The sequence below is a fragment of the Hypomesus nipponensis genome, chromosome 9 (genome assembly GCF_054491055.1).
Source record: "Hypomesus nipponensis isolate SF chromosome 9, ASM5449105v1, whole genome shotgun sequence".
Taxonomy (NCBI): domain Eukaryota; kingdom Metazoa; phylum Chordata; class Actinopteri; order Osmeriformes; family Osmeridae; genus Hypomesus; species Hypomesus nipponensis.
Genome location: NC_140369.1, coordinates 24,605,328 through 24,631,033, shown reverse-complemented (window position 1 = coordinate 24,631,033; position 25,706 = coordinate 24,605,328). Strand labels below are relative to the sequence as shown.

At 41.4% G+C, this 25,706-nt stretch overlaps 1 protein-coding gene across 2 annotated transcripts; it reads right to left on the bottom strand.

Moving 5' to 3' along the window:
• Window position 1: 1 nt before the first annotated feature.
• Window positions 2-25,407, bottom strand: LOC146273931 (uncharacterized). 2 transcript variants are annotated; one of them, XM_084704292.1, is made up of 5 exons: window positions 25,161-25,407; window positions 11,628-11,939; window positions 7,877-8,415; window positions 261-465; window positions 2-158 (listed from the first exon to the last, which is right to left on the bottom strand). In XM_084704292.1, the coding sequence occupies exons 1-5, from the start codon at window positions 25,312-25,314 to the stop codon at window positions 64-66; spliced, it is 1,305 nt and encodes a 434-aa protein (XP_084560418.1). In that variant the 5' UTR covers window positions 25,315-25,407; the 3' UTR covers window positions 2-63. The 2 variants fall into 2 exon arrangements, with proteins under 2 accessions (XP_084560418.1, XP_084560419.1); XM_084704293.1 differs by lacking the exons at window positions 2-158; window positions 261-465 and adding an exon at window positions 5,093-7,456.
• Between the last annotated feature and the right edge of the window lie 299 nt (window positions 25,408-25,706).

Sequence of the window (25,706 nt, the reverse complement as noted above, 5' to 3'; positions counted from 1 at the left end):
AGATTAAAAGACATAAAGATTAAATTTCTTTAGAATAAACAAATATTTATATTCATTTCATACTCACATTCTCTCTCTCTTTGCTATCTCACAATCTGACTGGATGTCAGACATATAACAGGACTGCTTCAATCTGCATACAATGTTTTCAAAGGAATCTAAACAATAAAAAACATTTTTGATGTGGATATTAGTGTTGCTTCAACAGCTCTGGGCACAAATACAGTTGTGTATCTCCTGTCTGTGTGTCTGATGTATACCTGTTTCATATAGGACCCTTGCTTGATGCCTTGTCCATCCTTTTTCTGGCTGTGGAACCTCATCTTTTCTGATGCTTTTCAGGATCCTGGTCTGGTCCTGATATGGAGGCCACCACGCCAAGCCATTTGTGTACCAGGAGTGGGCAACTGGTCCAGTGTTCTTCTCCTCCACAAACTCCACAATGAGGAACATTTTGCCCCCTGCCTGCACCACCCATGGGCCAGACCAAAATTTGGATTACTGGATTTGAAAGAGGTCAAATGCATTGGGTTGTCTAACTAACAAACAAAAAAGTAAATTCTTTCCACTGTTAAAAAGAAAATTATTCATCTTTCGTTAGTGACAGGTGAATGGAAAAGGCCTTTCTCTCAATATGTTGGAGTCTTAATATTTTGCATAGTTGTAGATAGTTTGCTAACAACATAGATCAGAATCAGAATTTGGTGTTTTTGCCATGTAGGTTTACACAAAAACAAAATGTACAAACAATCAACATATACGGATTTTAAATTAAAAGTAAAAAAAAATACAACAGTCTAACAAATTATAAGAACCAAACAATATAAAATCAAAACAATTTAAAATATATATAAAAATAAGAATATGAATGGGCGGCATAGTGCAATTGAGATCAAGGTGGCTTGTGTGTCGTGCAATCGTTGTCGGATGGACTTATAATAGACAATAGGTTAATATATCAGTGGGAGTCCCTGGTCTTGTTGAAGAGGCCAGTAGAAGATGGAAAGAAACTGTTCTTATGGCGTGAGGTTTTGGTCCAGATATGGAGTAGTGATGATGAGAGTGGATATTCGAAAAACGTTTTGTGCTCCTCAAATTCGGCGTACACTGCAAACACAGCTTTGTCCAATGTTTCCTACCCTCTTGACTTTTCCACCCGCATAAAAATAGCAGTTGGCCTCATCCGTCTTTAGGGTTAATTTTGGGGATTCAATTTTTTGTGCCGTGTCGCATTTCCAAAATCTGGTGGAAGACGTGTTCTTTTTCCAGGTGAACTTTGGTAGATGTGATACTGGCAGAAAAGGACCTCTCTGACAGTCTCCTTACAAATTGTCTGACAGGCCTGCCAGGTTTTCTTATCAATCTCTTGATCTTTCCCAAAGGAATTTCATATTGAAAAGCGCTTAAGTTGTTGAGGGTGCCATGGTTCTTTACATCTTCCGCCAGGTGAATTCCGTTGACCCTAGAGCTCATTAAAATGAGTCACAAAAATACACAAAATGGCAATTTAAATAGTCTCCAGCCAGACTTGTGTCGCTTAAAATATAGATTCCGACAAACAATAAAAGAAAGTTGTTACTGTTGTAAACTTCTGGGGTGACATTTTCTTCAGAATCAGAATCAGAAATATGTTTAATCGCCAAGTAAGTGGTCACAAACAAGGAATTTGCTTTGGTGGGAAGGTGCATACGGTGAACATTTAAACAAAGAACAAAAGTAGAAAATGTAGAAAATGTACAACAAAAAACAAATTAAGTACTGACTGAGCTATAAAATACAATATAACATTAAAATAGTATATCATATAAAATTAAAATACTATATAATATAAAAAAAATAATTATATAGAATAAAAATGATACTGAATATGTTAAAGTGACAGAGTGTATGAGGTAAAGTGACAGAGTATCAATGTCAGTTTGGGGCCATGTTAAAAAGGCTAGCAGTGGAAGGAAAGAAACTGTTCTTGTGGCGTGAGGTTTTGGTCCTGATGGACCGCAGCCTTCTGCCGGAGGGGAGTAGCTGGAGTGTCCACGGTGGGAGGTCTCCGCCGCAATCTTCTTTGCTCACCTCAGGGTCCTCGAGGTGTGCAGGTCCTTGAGGGTAGGCAGATTGCAGCCAATCACTTTCTCAGCAGTGCGGATGATACGCTTCAGTCTGCTCTTGTGCCTGGCAGTGGCAGCGGCATACCAGCTGGTGATGGAGGAGGTGAGGATGGACTCAATGATGGCTGTGTAGAAGTACACCATCATTGTCTTTGGCAAGTTGAACTTCTTCAGCTGCTGCAGGAAGTACATCCTCTGTTGTGCTTTCTTGGTGAGGGAGCTGATGTTCAGTTCCTGGGAGAGGATAGTGCCCAGGAAGCGGAAGGACTCCACAGTGTTGACTGGGGAATTGCACAGAGTGATGTGGTGAGTTGGGCTGTATTCTTCCTTCCATCTCCACTGTCTTAAAAGCATTGAGCTCTAAGTTGTTCTGGCTACACCAGGTCACCAGGTTGTCAGCTTTCCACCTGAGAAATGAGCCCAATGAGGGTGGTGTCGTCAGCAAACTTCAGAAGTTTGACAGACGGATGACTGGAGGTGCAGCTGTTGGTGTACAGGCAGAAGAGCAGAGAGGAAAGGACGCAGACCTGAGGAGATCCGGTGCTGATGGACCGGGAGTCAAAACTTGTGTTCCCTGCTTAACACACTGCTACCTGTCAGACAGGAAGTCTGTGATCCACCTGCAGGTTGAGTCGGGCATGTTCAGCTGGGAGAGCTGGAATTAACAGACTAAACTAAAAACAGCATGCCGCCCGAGGCAGCCATCATCGTCGCCATCTTGATTCAATAGTGCTGGACTGGTGTACAGGGTAAATTACCTAAACTCTGTGGCTTTCCATCTGTCTCTTTCCTTTAGAGGCCTTGGTTTTCTTGCAAATTCTGATGGGATATTTTTCTGTATTTCTACCAACCTCGCTGACAGGTATGTCACTTGTGATCCGGATAACCGACACATTACCAAACCCAAACGAAGCCACTGGAGCAGAAGGCGTCGAAACCACACCGAAGCATACTCAGTGCAGGTAATCCAGTGGGAATCCTGACACCATCCCCAGTCCTCTCCAGAGGTGGTGATCAGCATCTGCCTTCTCACAAAAACTCTTGTCAGACGGTTTAGGTAGGTCATTTCTGGGAAATATCACTCTGTGTTCCATTTATTTCCTTTCCTGGGCTGGGAAAGACATCCAAAATAAGCTCCTGGAAGATTTTAGATATCTTTAAAGATTTGTATGTCTGTGTTTTTTTTCATGGGATATTGTGTTTGTGTTCTAACTTAAAAACAACAGGCAGAAATAAACGTCTCTACATGGTTGCTGCATCCCCCTACCTAGTGGGTGCATCCGGGGAACATACAGGGTCAAAAGTGACATGTTTACAAATTTAGCAGAGTTAAGGCCGAATCATGCTTCTGCGTCTCCGTTTACGTATGGGGGCGTACGGATACACACGAAACAGACGGATCGACTGCGTTTATGGTTCTCCGTAGGCTGTGGGTGCTATAAACAATTCACTTCCAGAAGAGTAGGTGGCGCAATAGTTTTTTGTAAGACGTTGTCGAGTGTTTATTTACCTATGTTACCGAGAAGTCCGAGCAATTTTACAAATTAACCTTTTCATCAATAAAATGTGCACATTTTCAGCAACTATACTGCCCATTTCTCGTCACATTTGAATTCAGATGCTGAATTCAGATGCAGAAGCATATATCGGCTTTTAAACCGCCACTACAACCATTTCTTAACCACTCAGTAAGACACAGAATTGGCGACATCAGGACAACTGGTTGCATTATATGACGTCTCATACAATGCCTCTACTCCATAAAACTCTGAATTATAAAGGATTTATCCCAAAACAGACATTTAACGGATTTACAAACATCTCTCAAAAACAATACTGTTTGTGGACACTAGAAGAATTATTGAAATTTGTATGACAATTTATGCTTTCCCCTTTAAATGCTGTGTTGATGTAATTTGATGTTTTAATGTAACTTTCTTTCCTGTTATGATAAGTCATTCAATCTTAAAAAATAATAAAATATAAAAATGATTGTACCATACTTACAAAACCATTTCTCAATGTTGTATTGTTATATTTTGAAGTTTAAGGATTCCGTGAACATCTGAAATATTGACCTCATCTGCCGACCACTTCACACCTATCTAATCTCAGGACAACGCCCAGTCAGGTTAATTGACCAATGAAAGAGTTCACCTTTAAAAAGGGATACCCCACATTTAGTTTGGATTATAAAAACCCACAATGAAAAATCACTCCCTGCTTTTTCGTAGGAGTTAAACTGAAGTGAACGCGTCATTTCTAACCTATTCCTCACATTAAGCAACATCACTGAATAAACCATTGTGTATAATACTTGCGTATCCCTCACAACCCAATCTGCTCTACTTTCTTAGAATGCACTATTTAAGATTAGACTGATTATTATGAAGGCTATTATTAAATAAGGTTTCCTCAGTCCCTTTAAACAAAGCCTGGGGTGGTGTCCCGTCGACGAAATACTTTATTATATATTAAGTATTTCTAATCTTAACCGTAACATGCGTGAGTTCTAAATATTTCTGACGCTTCCAACAGAGTGAGTCATTTTTACAAAACGGAAGCTAGCTAGCTTTAGTTAGCTTCCATTACCTAGCAACCTAGCATAATACTTGTAGCAATGCAACTACCTGGTAGTGTTACTTGTTAGCCTCCTAATTGTAAATTTTGAAGCCATACTATAGTGTTTGTCTTACGTTTTTGTCTATTGGAAAGTAGTCGGTTTGAATGTTCAGAATCACACGTGTGACGCCATACTGTGGGGTCCGCTTTTGAATGATCACATATGTGCGACGCTACTCCTTAACGGGTTGTTAAACGTATATACCCCGCTACACAAGTCTGTAAATTAGTCATCAATACTAATGGTATATCCTTTACTGTCTCCCATGTAAATCGTGTACTGTTCTGCCTGTGTGTTTAATGTAGTTGTCCAAAGTTAGACAGCAAGTCAAACTTCATTCATTAAAGACATGCAAGTCAGGAAGTACATTTTCTAGACACTACTTTATTACTGCCTCACAGACAAGCCTGTTGATCATCAGTCGATAATTTCATAACAGCAGTCGAGGTATTGTCCATAGGAGATGCTACAGATTACAACAAAATAAAATCAAAACAAGAAATCTCAAACAGGACAGAACATGAAAAAAAGGTTTTACATGGTTGACATTGATATGGTTTCTCTGATGTTTGTCCTCATATGAACAACCACAATACTTTAAAGTAAACCGTATTGACACTGACATGGTTTCCCTCCTGTGTATACTCTGAAGCAGGAACTGGGGCCCAACAAAATATGTTTTCTTTCCCCAAGTATCTTTGTAGTTTATACAGCCAACAGAAAACATCCTAAAACTGAATCTGATTAAACCACCAACAACTTCTAAGATTTGCAAGTAAACCTATTTCTTGGTTTGAATCATGTTTCAGGCCTGTAGCCTGTGTTTTTATTTGCTCAAAACTTTTATGGAATAAACTATTGTTATTTAGTCTGATCTGCTGTAATGATGTGGCAGGGTTAACTACAGTCTAGTGGACATGACGGAATGCCAACAAGAGCCCCTTTTGACTGGTCCGTGTTACATATGTAGCTCTGGAAGACTTTGCAACTGGTCATAGGAGCAACCCCTGCCCAATTTGCATGATTGCGGCTGTCAAGCTTAGTGAAGCCAGCTAACTCAAATACACCCCATGTATGTTGACCTTACTTTGTAGTATAGGCCCCCACCTGCCGACAAAATGACAAGTTACATTGCTGACACTTATGAGGTCTCTCACCTGTGTGCCTTCATGTGTTTATTCAGACCACCACTTTGAGAAAATGTTTTGCTACATTCCTGACATTTATAAGGTTTCTCTCCTGTGTGTGTCCGCATGTGTCCAACAAGATTACCTTTTTGAGCAAACCGTTTGTTACATTGTTGACACTGAAATGGTTTCTCTCCTGTGTGTATCCTCATGTGCTCAACCAAACTACCCTGTCGACAAAATGATCTGTTACATTGTTGACACTGATGTGGTTTCCCTCCTGTGTGGGTCATCATGTGTTCAACTAGACTACCACTTTGGGTAAAGAGTTTGCTACATTCTTTACATTTATAAGGTTTCTCTCCTGTGTGTGTCCTCATGTGCACAACCAAATGACACTTGACGCTGAATCTTTTGTTACATTCCTGACACTGATATGGTTTCTCTCCTGTGTGTGTTTTCATGTGTTGATTCAGAATACACTTCTGAGCAAACCGTTTGTTACATACCTTACATTGATAAGGTTTCTCTTTTGTGTGTGTCCTCATATGTCCAACCAGAGCAGACTTCTGAGTAAACCGCTTGTTACAATTTTGACACTGATAAGGTTTCTCTCTTGTGTGCGTCATCATGTGTTTCATCAGACTATCAACTTGAGAAAATGGTTTGCTACATTCCTGACACTGATAAGGTTTCTCTCCTGTGTGAGTCCTCATGTGTCTAGCAAGATTACCTCTCTGAGCAAACCGTTTGTTACAATGTTGACACTGAAATGGTTTCTCTCCAGTGTGTATCCTCATGTGCTCAACCAAACTAGCCTGTCGACAAAAGGATTTGTTACATTGTTGACACTGATGTGGTTTCCCTCCTGCGTGGGTCATCATGTGTTCAACAAGACTACCACTTTGGGTAAAGAGTTTGCTACATTCTTTACATTGATAAGGTTTCTCTCCTGTGTGTGTCCTCATGTGCACAACCAAATGACACTTTACGCTGAATCTTTTGTTACATTCCTGACACTGATATGGTTTCTCTCCTGTGTGTGTTTTCATGTGCTGATTCAGAATACACTTCTGAGCAAACCGTTTGTTACATTCCTTACATTGATAAGGTTTCTCTTTTGAGTGTGTCCTCATATGCCCAACTAGAGCAGACTTGTGAGTAAACCGTTTGATACAATTTTGACACTGATAAGGTTTCTCTCTTGTGTGCGTCATCATGTGTTTCAACAAACTACCAACCTGAGGAAATAGTTTGCTACATTCCTGATACTGATAAGGTTTCTCTCCTGTGTGAGTCCTCATGTGTCTAACAAAATTACCTCTCTGAGCAAACCGTTTGTTACAATGTTGACACTGAAATGGTTTCTCTCCAGTGTGTATCCTCATGTGCTCAACCAAACTAAACTGTCGACAAAATGATCTGTTACATTGTTGACACTGATGTGGTTTCCCTCCTGTGTGGGTCATCATGTGTTCAACTAAACTACCACTCTGGGTAAAGAGTTTACTACATTCTTTACATTGATAAGGTTTCTCTCCTGTGTGTGTCCTCATGTGCACAACCAAATGACACTTGGCGCTGAATCTTTTGTTACATTCCTGACACTGAAATGGTTTCTCTCCTGTGTGTGTTTTCATGTGTTGATTCAGAATACACTTCTGAGCAAACCGTTTGTTACATACCTTACATTGATAAGGTTTCTCTTTTGTGTGTGTCCTCATATGTGCAACCAGAGCAGACTTCTGAGTAAACCGTTTGTTACAATTTTGACATTGATAAGGTTTCTCTCTTGTGTGTGTCATCATGTGTTTCAACAGACTACCACCTTGAGCAAATGGTTTGCTACATTCCTGACACTGATAAGGTTTCTCTCCTGTGTGAGTCCTCATGTGTCTAACCAGATAACCCTTTTGAGCAAACTGTTTGTTACATTGTTGACACTGATAAGATTTCTCTCCTGTGTGCATCCTCATATGAAGACCTAAAGTACATTTTTGACTAAAAGTTTTGTTACATACCTGACATTGATAAGGTTTCTCTCCTGTGTGTGTCCTCATATGAAGAACCAAAGTACCCTTTTGACTGAAGTTTTTGTTACATTCCTGACACTGATGTATTACTATTCCTCTGTGATTTCCCTGAGGCCTATTTTCCCTTGGCAGGGCCTCGTTGTTTTGTGTTCCGTTCCGAAAAAACAGCACTCCTGCATGTTCCTCCTCAAAACTCTGAGCTGTAGGATGGTCTGGAGTTGAGAGGGGCTGAGAGTCACTGCCTGGTTCTGGTGCTGCACAGTCTTGTCCATCAGCCTCTGCTTTGATTTGTTCCTCAGTTGTGTTGGTGGGTAAAGAGTGTCCTTCTCTGTTCTCCACTTTAACAGTTTGGTCAAGACATTCAGAGGAGCCTTCCTGATCAGAGTCATGTTTCACACTGAGAGAAGTAAATATGGAGTCTGTAGATTTAGACTGCAGTCCTTGAAGCTGCTCTTCCTCTTGACTGGTCCACAGCTCCTGTTCCTCTTTCGTCTGTGGGGGCTCCGGGAGAGACAGCTGCTGCACATCTAAGGGCAGAAGAGGCAAAACCCAAATAGATACGATTTAATGATTTTTTCTGACACAGGTCCCAGGAGGAACCACAAGTGCAGCCTGTCATGAACACAAACCAGAGAACCCTGATGTAGTAGTGCTTCAATGTAATGGATCTGGCTTTAATCATTGAAACTTACAAATAACCTTTCCTAACCGCTATAAACTGTCCAATCATAAAAACACCTGGCTGCAAATGTGAAAGACCCTTTAAAGTGATTAATTAGTTGTTCTTATATACGTTTATATATGTGCCCTAACATGTCTGTCCTAGACTAAACCAGATGGTATCAGACAATGTTTGTCATGATTTTTTTTTTTTTACAATCCTGTACCGCAGTTGGAAGTCTTCTGTGCACTAAATTACAAAATAAGATGCCTGTATTTTATTTACAGACATCGACTTCTCACGGCAACAAAATCTGCAGTGTTCATTTCAGTGAAGAGTGTTTCTAAAATAACATGCAAAAGTCAAGGGGTTTTCTCAAGAAATGTCAGTTAATGATGCTGTGACGATTTTTTAAACCTGGGACAGAATCAGCGTGACGGAATATGTGTGTGTGTATGTGAGTGTGTGCATGTGTGTGTGTGTATGTATGTATGTCTTTTACTCAACCAACAGTCAAGGGCAAGCTTTCCTTAGTGTCTAACTGCATTTAGTGCATCCGGAAAGTATTCACAGGGCTTCACTTTTTCCACGTTATGTTACAGCCGTATTCCTAAATGGATTGAATTAATGGTTTTTCCTCAAAGTTTTACACACAATACCCCATAATGATATAGTGGAAAACGTTTCAATGACATTTTTGCAAATCTATTAACAATAAAAAACAAAAAAAATCCCATAGGTATTCACAACTTTAGCCATGACACTCAAATTAGTTCAGATGCATCCTGCTTTCACTGACCATTAAGGGTGGGCGGTATACTGTTATGACCGCAAATTTCAGTATGGTGATGTGCCATGATGTGGCATGTTTAGCCATATCATGGATATCACAATATATTATTTCATGTATTAAGTCAATTGTCTCCGTTTGGTATAAAATATAAGTCAAGTGATACAGCCTAGTGGGCTACTGAGGGTTCAGATGGCTGAGCGGTTAGGGGGTCGATAAAAGGATAAGAGCTGCTAAATGACTCAATGTAAATGTAGTTCAAATTTGTGTCTTTTATAAACAAAAAAAACATTCAAAACATGGACGCTGCACGCTTTGTGCCAGCCAATGAAAGTCAACAAACAAGCATGCGCAACTCCAGAGGACTCAAACATTCATTGGAGTAAGCTGCTTTTGATGGCAAGTGTAACTTTAAGCAAGCGTTGAGGATGTCCGAAAATAACGACAGTGGGGTTGATTTGCCGGACGAAAAAGAATAAATCTTTTGTCGTTTGGAAATGGTTTGGTTTGAAGTTATCCGACATCGACCAACAAACAATTCTCTGTAAGTTGTGTAGTCGAATTCTGCTAGCCAAAGGTGGAAACACTAGCAATATTTTTCACAAACTGAAAGCCATGCATGTGCGCGAATATGAACAATCTACCATTTTACGTTTTTTTTGTTAGAATTGTGAAATGTTTATTGTAGGCCAACAGAGTAGAGTATTCAGCCATGTAATAATTTGTTTTCTAGCTCAATACAAATATTGAAATGTTGTTATTTCATGAACATACTGTTGAAAGCTATATTAGCTCTTTTAATGTGGCAAAGCACTATAAATATTGGAAAAATTCAACTCATGCGACACACCTGCCGTACAACCAAATCTGAGTTCTGTAGACTAGCCAACTAGAAATGTTAAGAAAAACGAATATATCTTGATATATATACCGTTACCTTCCATGCTTTAAGATTATACTGTGATACATTTGAGGCCATACGGCCCAGCCCTACAGACCATCCTTGAGATATTTCTACAACTTGATTGGAGTCCACTTGTGGTAAATTTGGTTGTTTGGACATGGTTTGGAAAAGCACACACATGTCTATAGAAGGTCCCCCAGTTGACAGTGCATGTCAGAGCACTAGCCGAGACATGAAGTCCAAGGAATTATCTGTAAACCTCTGAGACAGGATGGTAGCGAGGCACAGATCTGGGGAAGGGTACAGAAAAATGTCTGAAGCATTGATATGTCCCAATGAGCACAGTGGCCACCATCATCCGTAAATTGGAAAAGTTTGGAATCATCAGGGCTAGATTTGGCACTCCGGCCAAACTCGGCAATCGGGGAAGAAGGGAGGTGATCAAGAACCCGATGGTCACTTGGACAGAGCTTCAGCATTGCTCTGTGAAGAGAGAACCTTCCAGAAGGACAACCATCTCTGCAGCACTTCCAGACGGAGACCCCTCTTAAGTAAAAGGCACATGACAGCCCATCTGGAGTTTACCAAAAGACATGTGAAGGACTCTTAGACAATGAGAAACAAAATTCACTGTTCTGATGAAACAAAGATTGTAGGAAACCACTCACCACTTGGTGGTGGCAACAGTCTCATGCAGTGCAGATGTTTTTCAGCGGCAGGAACTGGGAGACTAGGAAAGATGAATCCAGTAATGTACAGAGAGATCCTTGAGGAAAACTTGCTACAGAGCGCTCTGGACCTCAGACTGGGAAGAAGGTTCCTCTTCCAACAGGACAACTACAATAAGCGCAGTCAAGATAACAAAGGAGTGGCTTTGGGACAACTCTGTGAATTTTCTTGGTTGGTCCAGACTTGATCCCAATTGATTATCTCTGGAAATATCTGAAAATGGCAATGCACCGACGCTCCCCATCCAACCTGATGGAGCTAGAGAGGTCCTGCAGAGAAGAATGGGAGAAATACCCCAAAATAGGTGTGGCAAGCTTGTAGCATCTTACTCAAAAATACTTGAGGCTGTAATTGCTGTCAAAGGTTCTTCAATTAAGTATTGAGCAAAAGCTGTGAATACTTATGTACATATTTAATTTTCTATTTGAATTTGTACAAACCTCTAAAAATACTCAAACATTTTTCCTTTTGTCATTATGGGGTATTGTGTGTCAAATTCTGAGGAAAAAATGAATTGAATCCATTTGGAATAAGGCTGTACCATAACAAAATATGGAAAAAGTGAAGCGCTTTGAATATTTTCTGGATGCACTGTAAACTATGTTAGCTTTCTGAGCTACAGAGAAAAATTATTCAAAAGATAGATACAGCAGACCTATTCTGTGTAGCTTGATCTTGGGTTGAGTAACAATGTCCAACAAGCTTTGCAGTCGCATAATTTCTTCTTCGTATTCAGCAAACTTCTTTTCCACTTTGACAAAAATTTCTAAAGCTGCTGTTGTTAGTTTGTCACTGAGAAACAATTGTAATTTTGACATTCTGACGTTATAAAACTCTGACTCCTGGGTGAGTATGGAGTCTGTAGTTTCAGACTGAAGTTCTTGGAGCTGCTCTTCCTCCTGACTGGTCCACAGCACCTGTTCCTCTTTAATCTGTGGGGTCTCCGGGAAAGAGAGCTGCTGCACATCTGGGGGGAAGAAGAGGCAAGACCCAAATTGATATGTTTTAACTGTTATTTTCTTTTCTGTCATGAACACAAACACAAGAACCCTGATGTAGTAGTGCTCCAATGTAATGGATCTGGCTTTAATCATTGAAGTTTATAACTACCTTTTCCTTACTCTGTAAACTCTCCGAAAGAGCTAGTCAATCCATGTTAGTAGCACTCTTGTTAACTCAGTTTTTCTGCACTAAAGACGGTGCAAACCTATCTTTGGTCCATGCTGTCAGATGAGAGATTAAGCAATTTAGTTTTACTTAGTATTCCGTAAAAAGAGGGCAAAAATTGCTGATTAAATAATCTACATGAATAAACCCCAAAAACCATTTTCCTACCGTAATCCTTTACTCATTATTTTTCAAACAAACATATCTCATATACAGTGAGGGAGAACATATTTGATCCCCTGCTGATTTTGTATGCTTGCCCACTGACAAATACATTATCTACATTCTTAATGGTAGGTTTATTTGAACAGCGAGAGACAGCATAACAACAACAAAAAACAAATTTGTTATAAATTGATTTGCATTTTGTTGAATGAAATAAGTTTTTGACCCTCTGCAAGACATGATTTGGTACTTGGTGGCAAAACTCTTGTTGGCAATCATTGAGGTCAGACATTTCTTGTACCGTATTTTACGGAAAATAAGCCGCATCCCTCCAGAATGAGCACTTTGTGTTTATAAATCGAAGTAGAAGCCGCACTGGAAAATAAGACGCATTTTTTAAGCAAATAATCTTACCATTGCGCCGGCTAACGTGGAGCGGACCAATGCTCAAGATCGATTACTTGCCCAGACTCTCTGTTCTAGCGGACAGTTTGGATACCGATCTAACTAGATAATATTCCCAATCAGGGTGAACACTCAAATTATCTAAACTACAGACCATAGCATTACAAATATCAAAACAAAACGAACACAACAACAGAACTCCATACAATGCTTATTTAACTCAGCTAATACCCTTAACTTAGTAGCTTCAGCTTGCCGCAGGGCATTCTGGGTACCAAGAGCAATGCATAAGTAGAAGCGATCTTATAGCATTGTGTAACAAACTTTGGTTGTGGATAGAGCTAGTATGTTCAGAAATAAAGCAAAGTCACTAATTTAGTGGCAGAATCCATTGTTATGTCTACAAAATTATTTTAGATATAGTATAAGTATAAGTTTAGCTAGCTTGCAAATCCTGAGGATAGCCTACTGTAGCAGACTTTTCTATGTGACAACGGACAACCGTGTTTTGTCCCTCGGGAGTTGCCGTAGGCTTCATACTGAAAGCATTACGTGAAATCAGTGAGGGTTGTTCAAATGGCAATGTCAATAAGAGCAGTGGTAAAATATAAGTTATGAAAAGAGACTGCATCCGTGTCTTATTGTCCACACGATCATATACAAATATATCTAAAACGAACTTATGAGGAGCTTGGTTACACTAAGCTACCAAAGTTGAATTAGTAATGTTGTTAGCGACGCTAGCGTTATTTTGGTAGCTAGCCTTTAACATTAAACTGGGGCTGTGTACTACTGCACACTACTTATGCACTTCGAGCACTGACTTTCAGTGCTTAGGGTGCTTACACTGACAGAACCAGCAGAATTCAGTGCACTGAAAGTACCCGGATGGGGCACTGCAAACGGTAAAAAAAAAATGTGGGTCTTGCAGATGTTTGATTAACTGAAATTATTATGACATTTTGTGATCTACTAGCCATTTGCCTACTTTAGCAAGTCACTATATTTCCAAGACCTGATAGTGTAACTGAGACTACACAGTAAATAATTCCTCTTTCATGTAATAAGCCCCCGTTCAAGTGTTGAGCATTAAATTAGCTGCATGGTTTGTAGAGATCGCAAGTCAAGTCTTTTATTTGTCAGGTACACAGAACAACACATGGTCAGACTGGGCACAGAACCAGTGACTGGGCAGTGGACCAGTGAGGTTATGGAGGAACTGCGGGCGTGCTTGGACTCTACTAACTGGGATATGTTCCTGACTGCCTCCAATAGTCTGGATGAGCTCACAGAGGCTGTGACATCATACACCAGCTTCTGTGAGGACTGCTGTATACCAACATGCACCAGGGTGAGCTACAACAATGACAAACCCAGGTTTACAGCTAAACTCAGAAGGCTGAGGCTGGACAAAGAGGCCGCATTTAGGAGTGGGGACAGGGACAGTTTCAAGGAGTCGAAGAACAGGTTTAGCAAGGCGGTGAGAGAGGCTGAACGACTGTACTCAGAGAGGCTGAAGCGCCAGTTCTCTGCTAACGACTCTGCTTCTGTCTGGAGAGGCCTCATGCAGATCACCAACTTCAAGCCCAGAGCCCCCCACTCCAATAACGAATCTCGTCTGGCCAACGACCTGAACAAGTTCAACTGTCGTTTTGAAAGACAATTGGACAGTCCTGAACAACCCCTTTCCACCCGTAATGCCTCCCACCTCCCCCCCTCTACAGTGACGACTCTCTCCATTCAGGAGAGAGATGTGAACAAACTGTTCAAGAGATAGAACCCCCGCAAAGCAGCTGGGTCGGTCTCTCCAGCGACCCTCAAGAACTGACAGCTGACCAGCTGTCTCCGGTGTTTACCTACATCTTCAACTCCTCCCTGGAGACATGCCATGTGCCAGCCTGTCTCAAGTCCTCCACCATCATCCCTGTGCCCAAAAAGCCCAGGCCAACTCGACATAATGACTACAGACCTGTCGCCCTGACCTCTGCGGTAATGAAGTCTTTTGAGCGCCTGGTGCTGGCACACCTTAAATCCATCACAGACCCTCTACTGGACCCCCTGCAGTTTGCCTACAGAGCCAACAGGTCTGTGGACAATGCAGTTAACATGGCCCTCCACTTCACCCGACAGCACCTGGACTCCCAGGCATCCTACGCCAGGATCCTGTTTGTGGACTTCAGCTCTGCCTTTAATACCATCATCCCCGCTCTGCTTCAGGACAAGCTCTCCCAGCTGAACGTGCCTGATTCCACTTGCAGGTGGATCACAGACTTCCTGTCTGACAGGAAGCAGTGTGTTAAGCCGGGAACACAAGTCTCTGATCCCCAGTCCATCAGCACTGGATCTCACCAGGGCTGCGTCCTTTCTCCTCTACTCTTCTCCCTGTACACCAACAGCTGCACCTCCAGTCATCCGTCCGTGAAACTCCTGAAGTTTGCGGACGACACCACCCTCATTGGGCTCATCTCTGGTGGAGACGAGTCTGATTATAGGTGGGAAGCAGACAACCTGGTGACCTGGTGCAGCCAGAACAACCTAGAGCTCAATACTCTCAAGACAGTGGAGACGGTTGTGGACTTCAGGAAGAACACAGCCCCACTCACCCCCATCACCCTGTGTGACTCCCCAGTCAACACTGTGGAGTCCTTCCGCTTCCAGGGCACTATCCTCTCCCAGGACCTCAAGTGGGAACTGAACATTAGCTCCCTCACCAAGAAAGCACAACAGAGGATGTACTTCCTGCGGCAGCTGAAAAAATTCAACCTGCCAAAGACAATGATGGTACACTTCTACACAGCCATCATTGAGTCCATAACAAGACTAAGAGACCAAAAGCTAACACTGACTGAATGTCTTAAAAACTATTTACTTTTTGCACTACATTCAATTCCTGTAATGTTTGTATTTTATATTGTATTTTATATTGTAAATTGGCAACTTATATTTTACTTTAATTGTATTCCACTTAGTATTGCTAGTTTATGTATCCTTAGTATAGTTAGACCACATATTTAAATTTAAGATTCCTATATGTTTACTGTATGCACCTTCCTGCCAAAGCAAATTCCTTGTCTGTGCAAACTTTCATGGCGAATAAATCCCTTTCTGATTCTGATTCTGATATTCTTAAGACAAGACAATGCAAGCACCTGGCATAACATAACATAAGTACACAGAACATAATTTACATCTATGCTGAGCTTAAAAAAGTGAAACTTCCTAAATATACAGATAGCAGTAAATAATCGACTATACTAACCCTAATACTAAAACTCCCTAAATATACAGATAACAATAAATAATACACTATACTAACCCTAAATGCACATAAAATCTATAACAATCCTATAACCTATTCTAACCTAGGTGGAGTACAGTAGTGCAAAATTGCAGATCAGTGACAATGTCAATGACCATACAGGAGCCTGATGGCGAAGTACAGTGAGGTACAGTAGTGCAATGTTCCATATCAGCGTCCATTCAGAAGCCTGATGGCCCTTGGGTAGAAACTGTTGTCCAATCTGCGTGTGCGCGACCGGATGCTGCGGTAACGCCTGCCAGAAGGCAACGGGGTAAAGAGACTGAAGGATGGGTGGGAACAGTCTCTTAGAATCCTGCCTGCTTTCCTGAGGCAACGTGTGTGGTAGGTGTCCTGTAGGGCTTCGTAGGGCCTTGCGGTCCCTGTCTGTGCAGCTCCCATACCACACTGTAATGCAACCAGTCAGAATGCTCTCTATAGTGCATCTGTAAAAGTTAATGAGGATGACTGAGTCCATACCAAACTTCTTCAGTCTCCTCAGGATGAAGATGCGTTTACAGGCCGCTTTGACCACCTTGTCCGTGTGAACAGACCAGGTGAGGTTGTTGCTGATGTTCACCCCGAGGAACTTGAAGCAGCTGACCTTCAGATCCGTTGATGAGTAGTGGTGTATGCTCCTCTTCCTGCCGCCTCCTAAAGTCCACAATCATCTCCTTGGTCTTGCTGATGTTGAGAGAGAGGTTATTGTCCTGGTACCATGATGTCAGGGTGTCAACCTCCTCTCTGCAGGCTGACTCGTCACTGTCAGAGATGAGGCCCACGATGGTTGTATCGTCAGCAAACTTAACAAGGAGGTTGGAGCTGTGCGTTGCCGCACAGTCGTGAGTGAACAAGGAGAACAGGAGAGGGCATACAGCCCTGGGGGGTGCCTGTGTTGGTGATCAGTACAGATGAGGTGCGGTCACCGATTCTCACCACCTGTGGCCTCTCCGTCAGGAAGTGGAAGATCCACTTGCAGAGGGAGGTGCTTAGTCCCAGGTCCACAAGCTTGGGGACCAGTCTGGAGGGGATGATGGTGTTGAATGCTGAGCTGTAGTCAATGAATAGCATCCTCACATACGTATTCCCTTTGTCCAGGTGGGAGAGAGCGGTGTGCTTGGTCAGAGCGATGGCATCGTTTGTAGACCTGTTGGACCGGTATGCAAACTGCATAGGGTCCAGGGTGGGGGGCAGCGAGGAGCAGATGAATGATTTGACTAGCCGCTCAAAGCACTTCATGATGACAGAGGTCAATGCTATTGGGCGATAGTCGTTCAAACATGTGACCTTGGTGTTCTTGGGCACAGGGATAATGGTGGTCCTCTTGAATTAGGTGGGGAGTACAGACAGGTTGAAGGAGAGGTTGAAGATGTCACTGAAGACCCCTGCCAGCTGGTCAGCGCAGCCCCTGAGGCAGGGCTCCAGACTAACTTTTTTTACTAGGAGCACTGTAGCCCCTGAATGAAAATTTTAAGAGCGCAAGAGGAAAATTTAGGGGCACACCTTATATTGACCTGCAATGCATTTATAAATATAACTAGAGAGGGTACAATTCAGTGGCAATTTTAGACCCTTTTTAGGAGTGCTCAAGCACCCCTACATTTAATCTCAGCACCCCTAAAAATAATATGTTTTTAATATATTGTTTATTATCATTTGATGCTGGTACTTCATGAAGAAAGGGACATCCTTAGTTTTTTTATTCATTAAATACTTTGCATAATAATACATAAATGTATTAATTGTTATCCAGTGAAATTAGGGATTTATATTAGCAAGGGGGTTTACGTTTAGCACTTTTGCAAGGCACTGTATTCATGTCACATTCTCATTGGGGGCTGAGCACCCCTAAAGGTCTGATCCTAGAATCGCCCCTGCAACGCACCATATAAGCTTGAGTTTAAATTAGTGCTGTCAGTTTAACGCGTTATTAACAGCGTTAACGCAAACCCAAATTAACGGCGTCAATTATTTTATCGCGCGATTAACGCTCTTTTTGGCCTAGCAAACTTTGTAGTTTTTTTCACATGCTGTTGCAACAACTACCGACGTTAGAAAAACCACAACACCACACCGGATCTAGCTAGACCGGAAACAAAACAACAGGCACGCCAAACACTCGTTTGGCTTGCGAGCTGGCTAAAGAGTGGTAGCAGAGCCCGTTTACGGATATTAGACATTCTCTGGTAGTAGGCTAACGTTACGTTTTGAGTGGATGACGAGCGCGAGATGTCGAAATGGATGCCAATAAGATTCTGAATGGAAAGTTTGCTTTTAAAAAGTTGCCAAATGATTCTATTGACAAGACCAGTGATCTGTGTGTTTTGTCGTTGTAAACTGAGCTATCATCGAAGCACGTCCAGTCTGAAATACCACTTGATGGCCAAGCACACAGCTGATGCAAATTCTCTGCCCCCTCGTCAAAGCCAGGCGATTGCAATGTTGTTTCAAAAAAAAAAAATATTTGCACAAAGCAATCCGAACCACTTTTCTATGTTGATAAGAGCATTAAAATTTGAAAAAAGATTGGGACAAAAAGAAATCAGGGACATTTAGAATAGATACAAATGTGCGATTAATTGTGATTAATCGCGAGTTAACTATGACATTAATGCGATTAATCGCGATTAAATATTTTAATCGTTTGACAGCACTAGTTTAAATACATTATTTAATGTGACATTACGTACTGTACATGCAAGTCTTAGCTAAATGATTTAAATGTATGATGCACTTTTCGATCAGTCCTCCGACACTACAACACGATACTTGCCGAGTATAACAGCGCAACAGCTCAAAAACAGGCAGGGATACAGTAGCAACGCTAGTGCTAAATAAGTATTTAGCTGCTAGGCTCCATGACGCCGGGTAAGAAGGGCTCGTGAAACTGCTCACCAAAAGAACGAAGGGGCACCCACTTGTCTGGCAGATGAAGACATGTTCGTAGAAACCTAGCGAAAAATATCCTAAACTTTCCAAGACTTTTAGCTAGGTTTATAGGTACCTAGCGAAAAATAGCCTCAACTTTCCTAGACTTTAAGGTACAGTACTAATGCAGAAGGAAAGCTGACATCACTGTCTTACTAGAACGTCGTATCTATGCGTTGTTGCTAACGTGTGCTGATATTGTGCACACCCAATAAATTCAAAATGTGTAGGTCGCACATGCGCGAGTGCTTGTAAAAAATGCTCAGTGTCTCAAAAACAGGTCGCAAAATGCGACCATTTGGTCTCAATCTGGAGCCCTGCCACGGAGTGTGCATATCACTTTGGTTTTATTGGATGTTCCATCTTAGTTTTTTTGGAACACGAACTTCTCATCCAGAAGTTGCAGATTGGGTGGAATCGTGGTTATATTACGTTAAACAAAAATAACGAATTAATCCTGTAATTTAATCATAACGCGTTAACGCGTTATTTTTCACAGCCCTAATTATTATATTTCTCAGCTAAATGGCCCAACAGCTCAAAATGTCCTGGACCCAATTTTTTACAATTTGGCCCAATGATACAACAGGTCACTCATTACTCCCACACGGCTAGTGGCCCATGTGCGCCCATAGGTGGCGCTATAAAACACGCCCAAAGTCTACGTGATTTCCCCAGCGCCCCATTATTCCAAAATGCCTGAAAATTGGTATACATGCCTTATTTCTCATGGGGAACAAAAAAGCCTCAAGAACCCATAAGGTCCGCCATGATAGATTTAGCTGTACTGTCCAAATTTGGTACAACCTTCAAAACCCTTCTCCTCATGAACCATAAATCCAATCGACTTGAAATTTGTTACAGATGTGTAAAATACATGTTTTTATAAAGGGTCAAATTGAATAAGAAATGCAATACAAAATGGCTGAAAGAAGTGTATTTATGTAAATGTCCAAATTGCCTCAATATGATTTTTTTTGTTAATAAATCAAATATAATTTTGACAGATTGTTTTTCAAACCTAATAGGGTTCAAGACGACATTTATCTCGAGTAACATAAACAATTTCACCTTGGTATGTCAATATATGATTGAATTCAATTGAATTGCTCCACAGTGCGCGCGCTCCAAATCCTCACAGACTCATCCTGCCCCTTGACACTAGGGTGAACACCTGTGCCGCTTTGCGTTGTGTCGCACAGCATTTTCACCCCTTGTTCCGCACGTCGCATATTGAAAATGCTGTGCTATACAGCACAAAGAGGGACAGGTGGTCAACCTACTTGACACACACGCAAGCTTGGCGAGACGCACACACATCCTTTCTGGAAATGGTGTGCTGACCAAGCCCCACCCTCACCCTCATTTCGCTTCCAATTGCAGCTCGCCGTTACGGATATCAATTATTTTTTGGCGGCCATTGTTGTTTTCAACTGTAATCACCTGAAAGCCGTGTTGGAGGCAGCCACGTTCGGTAAGTCCTATTTTTACACATTTTATGCTAGAATCAATGATTGGGTTTGTGAAAGTACACTACTCTTGAATGATGGTGAAGGTTTGAGCACTTTGAGACCTTTAAATCGTGAGTTAGAAGTGACGGAAAACCGAACTCGAAAAGTAGCTAGTTTTTCCCTCTGTGTAATTAGTGAATCATAGCTCAGAATTTTGATTTGGCTCGTGAAAGTCTTTGTAATAAGCCTATGCGCCAGGGAGACCGCATAGGCTTAGGCGACAGCCATGTTTTGGTCGCGTCATGTTCATAAGTTCACCATTTTACAGTTTGTTCGACACCAAAAATGTGTATGTTACCAAACCTCGAGGAGGGAAGCCTTTAGGAGATGTAGGAATTGTGCTTGTAGCCAGATGCTCCAATTATTTTTGTGATTTGTGGAAAACTTGCAAGTAGAGTGAGACTGCGTCCCGGGGGTACATTGTTTTGACTTCAGTGACAGACTCGGCTCGCTCACTCACTGGCAGTGTGTAAGCGATATCGTAATTCACTAAATTCTAGTCTTATAACGTCAGGGAGGGCTGCTTTTTGTAGACAAGAGTCTACTGAAGATAGCCAGTATATAGGATCTTTCAAAACAAGCCTATTTCATTTGTCATTTTCCTGAGAAAGCGACCTACGTTAGCCAGGCTAGTTTCACTCGGTCAGCCTATTTAAAGGTCTCTGACAGTCAGAATCACTGTTTACAGGCAAAGGTCGAGCTGGTCTTTGGTCAGATGTGTATATTGACCAGTTTAGAGCTAAATACTCTTGCCAGAGCCTGGAATCGAGCCAAATGTTTGGAGTGACTGCATGGCCGGGTCTCCATCAGTTCAACACATTTGGATTCAAGTTCAAGTGATGCCACTGCATTTCAAAGTCAAAACTGTAGTTTATGTCAAGTGTAGAAGTAAAAAGCTTCATTTTTCACAACTGACATGGATCCTTTCATCACTTTTACAGGTCTGGAGGGTCATGCAGGGGCCTGCTCTACAGAGTTCAACAGAGGATGCTGAGAGAAAAACTGATCCCTTGCTGGACTACCCCTATCTAGCTGGACAGAATCAGGACAGCTTCTCTTCAGCCCTGACCCCAAGACAGCTTCATCCAGCTGGCCTGCCCTGACTGACTGCCTGCAGGCCCTGCTTGCCCCTGCCGGCAGGCCCTGCTTGCACTTCCAGAGACAGACAGTCACCCCACAGACACAGTAGCTCTGCAGACTGCTTTTTTGAGGACATTGATGAAAAAGGACAAACCAGCATTTTTTACTTTGATAAAAGTCTAAATGTTTAATCCTTTCCATGTCACATCATGCCAAGCTGCTGAATTTTAGTGTCTTAAGTAATGAAACCACTTCAAGTTAAAGACTTTTGACCTGAATCCAATGATTAGTCATCTGAATAAAAACCACTCAAGAGAAGTACTGCTTCTTGGATGATATGTGCTCCACATCAGTACATCTCACAGATTTGCCTTTATTTCCATGGGATTCATGGAATTGCTAGTTTCTGCTCCACCATTGTGTAATACAAAATATAATTTAGGACAGCAATTACATTTTTGTGTTATCCTTTCACATTACACACATTTAGTCAATGTTCTTAAACTCAACCGATTGTTGTCATTTTACCATATTGTTCATATTGAACAGACATCAGTGTTTGGGAAGATTACTGTATATTTCCACTTTTGATTTGTATTTCCATCGTAAATTTGGTCTTTAATTTCAATTGGAAGTGTTATTAAAAGGTCTTAAAAAGTATTACATTTGACTTGTTTACACCTGTAGACACTCTGTGAAGCCCCCACCCCCCACTCCAGAGACAGTTGGTGACAGAGAGGTGCAGACAATAAGTTAAACATAGTTATGCCTTAACTGTAGAGTAAAAAATAGAGACTAAATGTGGATGTAAATGGATGTTGACACTCAGTTCTCTGAGTTGGTGCATGTCAGTTTAGGAAAAGGTTGTCTTTTAAACCTTTAGGTTTCAAAATAATTCAGATTTGATTGGCACTCTCTCTTTTATACATTTATAGTTGGATTTGACATTTAACAGCCATTTAATTCATTAAGCAAGTTGTTTAACTCAAACAACCATAACACAGTACATATGGTATACAAAGCTGCAGTCAGATTTGGAGAAATTGTTAGCTTGGATGTTATCTTGCCATATACATGGGGTCTTGATGATGATGCGCACGCAGCTTCAAGGCAGAAAAACGCGTTCCATTTCTGGAGACTCCAACACCTTATCGCGTCATTAGCATCTCGTCATATCACGCAGTCGGAGCACAGCTAGATCATCAGCGTCAGCGCTCTTGGGTACCCAGCATGCAGTGTGGCATGTCAAAAAACGCCAAAACTTGTGGAAAATAGTTTGGTTACAACAGCTATGCAAGGTTTTCAGTTGTTGAGTTTGTTCAGTTAGATGTTTTTTTAATATTGTTGTTTGTTAGTTAAAATAATCTTGTTGGTCACTCTGAGAGTGCATGTTGTGTGGTTTAATGGCAAGTGAGAGTCGGCCATTGTACATCAATGTCCGCAAGGAGTTGATCATGGACTGTGCCATAAACCTTTTGCCAAAGAGGCTATTCTTGATCAAAGTTGACTGTGGTTCTGAAAAATGGTCTTTAAGCCATCTTTGAGGAATTCTGGAAACAGTGTTGTGAGCAATGTGTTTTGACTGTGAAAGGCAATTTTTGGTCGTCATCTAAACCTCATGCGTCCGCTACAGCATTTCTGCTTTGGCGTGACTTGCGCTGGGAGGGAAGTAAACGGCATGGATTGAGATAGTGTGCAGGCAGGTGTATTTTTATATAGGGTGAAATGGAATGAGAAATGTAATACGAAATGTCTGAAAGGGGTGTATTTATGTAAAATCCACACTGCCTCAATATCTTTGTGTCAATAAATCAAATATCATTTTGACTGATGGTTTTCAAACCTTATTGGGTTCAAGATGACATCACTCTGAAGTACCATCAACAATTTCACGTTGGCATGTCAAAATATGACTGAATTTTAGTAGTTTAAACTTTGGCTGAATCTAACAACTCTTACCGCAGAAGAAACAGCGTACTTTTTTTATACAGTTACTGAACATGACAATATTCAACACTGAGAATAGCTCAATGGACTGGGACAGTGACCAGCGAAGTATAAGGTTGCAGGTTTGAACCCAGCCGCAGTCTTTTAGCCTGTCTTAAATTTGAATATCTGTTTAGTTAAACAGGATGACATCATTATGAAATACCATGCGCAATTTCATGCAATTCCGCTTTGAAATGTCAACCGCTTCTTCACCTTTGTCCCAAAGCTGACCAAAGCTAATACTTTGCCCTTTCTACTCATACATTCTCAACAGTTGGTGTGTACCAGAGAGGATAGAGAGTCTGCCTTGTAACCTTATGCTAATGAGTTCAAATCCCCATTCAGCCTATTGTAGTTGGCCCAACATGAAGTAGTTTTGCTCTCTTGTTGTCCAACTCTTGACCTTCTACAATGTACATTTTTATAATATTTTGCCATTTCGCGGAGGAACCCGCATCGCTGCTTGCAGCTATATTCTTTATTTGTTTTCATAGAAGATACACGGGTGAAAGACGTTAACAGTCTTTTAGCTTCGTTAGCCATCGATTGTTCTATGCGTGCGTGTTTGTATATACAAAGAAAAACTTTTTATCATGCTACTGTGGTGACAGGGTCCAGTGGAGAGACTATGACAGGTGCAGCACTAAAACTGTACACAAGAGTCAGTCTTAACAGGGTTATTATATGGAAATGAGTTTGTTGAATTGATTGTCATTATTGAATAACTGATTATTGTTCTTTTGCAACATCAAATAGCAGATGCAGAAACAAAGACAAGTATGGAAAAAGAAAGTGAGGGAGAAAGTGGAGGGAGTGGGGGGCGGCCGGTCTGTGTTTCAAAGTCCCGGGCTGTTTTTCAGTCCCAGTCCGACCCTGCTGCCCCCCAATCAAAGCAGGCTGCATCCGGCCCTGACTGGGACACAGGCCCCTTTTCATATCCCTTCTTCCAATCTTGTTGCGCACAATGCACTATTAGGCTATAGAAACTCCCCTCGCTTAACCCACGATATAACAGTTCAGGGACGCAAGTTTGATATCAGCTTTGGCAGGTACATCTACAGTTTATGCAAGCTTTGTGTTTTCGGTTTGTTAAACTCAAACTTTAGATTTTACTGGTGCACAGCAGATTTATACTGGGCACGTAACCCTGTAAAAAGGGTCTAACGACGCCCCTTTGTTAAGTTATGTTTAATAAACGAATACAAAAAAGCGTTGAGCCCAGCAGCTACGGAATTTGAGCTGTGCTGAAAACGGACTTCTCGTACCAAAACCTCATTTACATTGACGTATCAACGTCAATGTAAATGTTCTCACCATCAAAGCCTTTTTAAAGACAGGAACAATTACTATGTTTTAGTCGTTTTAATTACTGTTTAAGTCAATGAAATAAATGATTCTAGTCTAGAATTATTTGGCGGTTAGTAGTAAAAATGTATGCTTTCTGTCCAATATCCACTCTACCCTAATGAAATCGGCTCCCATCTCCACCATATCGTTTGCGGGTGCTTGCACCTCTGCACCAAGCTTGAATCGCAGCCTCACACCGTTTGCTGGTTCATAGTGTGAAATTGGGCAACATGTATTGTACTCCTCACTGACAATAACAACAAATTAACAATAAAATCATGTATATTGAATATAAAACCTGTTGGGTGTAGATTAATCTCCGGTTTAACGTCCAATCGCGCGCTGTCGCCCTTGCACTCGGAAAATGTATTTTCAACGGTTTCGAAGATCTGTAAAGCTTCAATTGATAGTCGCTCTTTGATAAATTCTCTAAACATCTCTAGTTCTGACATTGTTAAACTTAATTTGTACTTCCACTCCCGTCTCCAGCAGGTCAATTTGTATCGATAGAATGTACTAAAATATTTTCATCCGAGTCTACAACACGGAAGTACCCCCGGAAGACTGAGTGTAGTTTCAAAATAAAAGCACACAATTCTGTTAATTCAGTCCAGAGATCGTTGGTGAAGGGAGAGGTGCAGACCAGACCCCCACCCAAGCCCCCACCCCTCGCCCCTCGGCTTGAAGCAACGGCCCCGGTGGATGTAGGTGGTATTGCATTACGGTTAGGTTTCCGACTCTTCCGGTCTTTTTTATTCTATTAACTCCAGTCAACATTTACAAAACTATCTCCCCCAATATTTTTTGGGGGATTCTCGAACCTGGATCATACTACTAACCTTTT

Excerpts from the sequence above, each read along its gene's own strand:
- LOC146273931 (XM_084704293.1), bottom strand. The coding sequence starts at position 25,314 with ATGTCAGAACTAGAGATGTTTAGAGAATTTATCAAAGAGCGACTATCA. Across the intron at positions 11,940-25,160 it reads GATTAATCTACACCCAACAG|ATGTGCAGCAGCTCTCTTTC; the intron begins GTTTTATATTCA and ends TCTTCCCCCCAG. Across the intron at positions 7,457-7,876 it reads AGAAACCTTATCAATGTCAG|GAATGTAACAAAAGATTCAG; the intron begins GTATGTAACAAA and ends TTTCAGTGTCAG.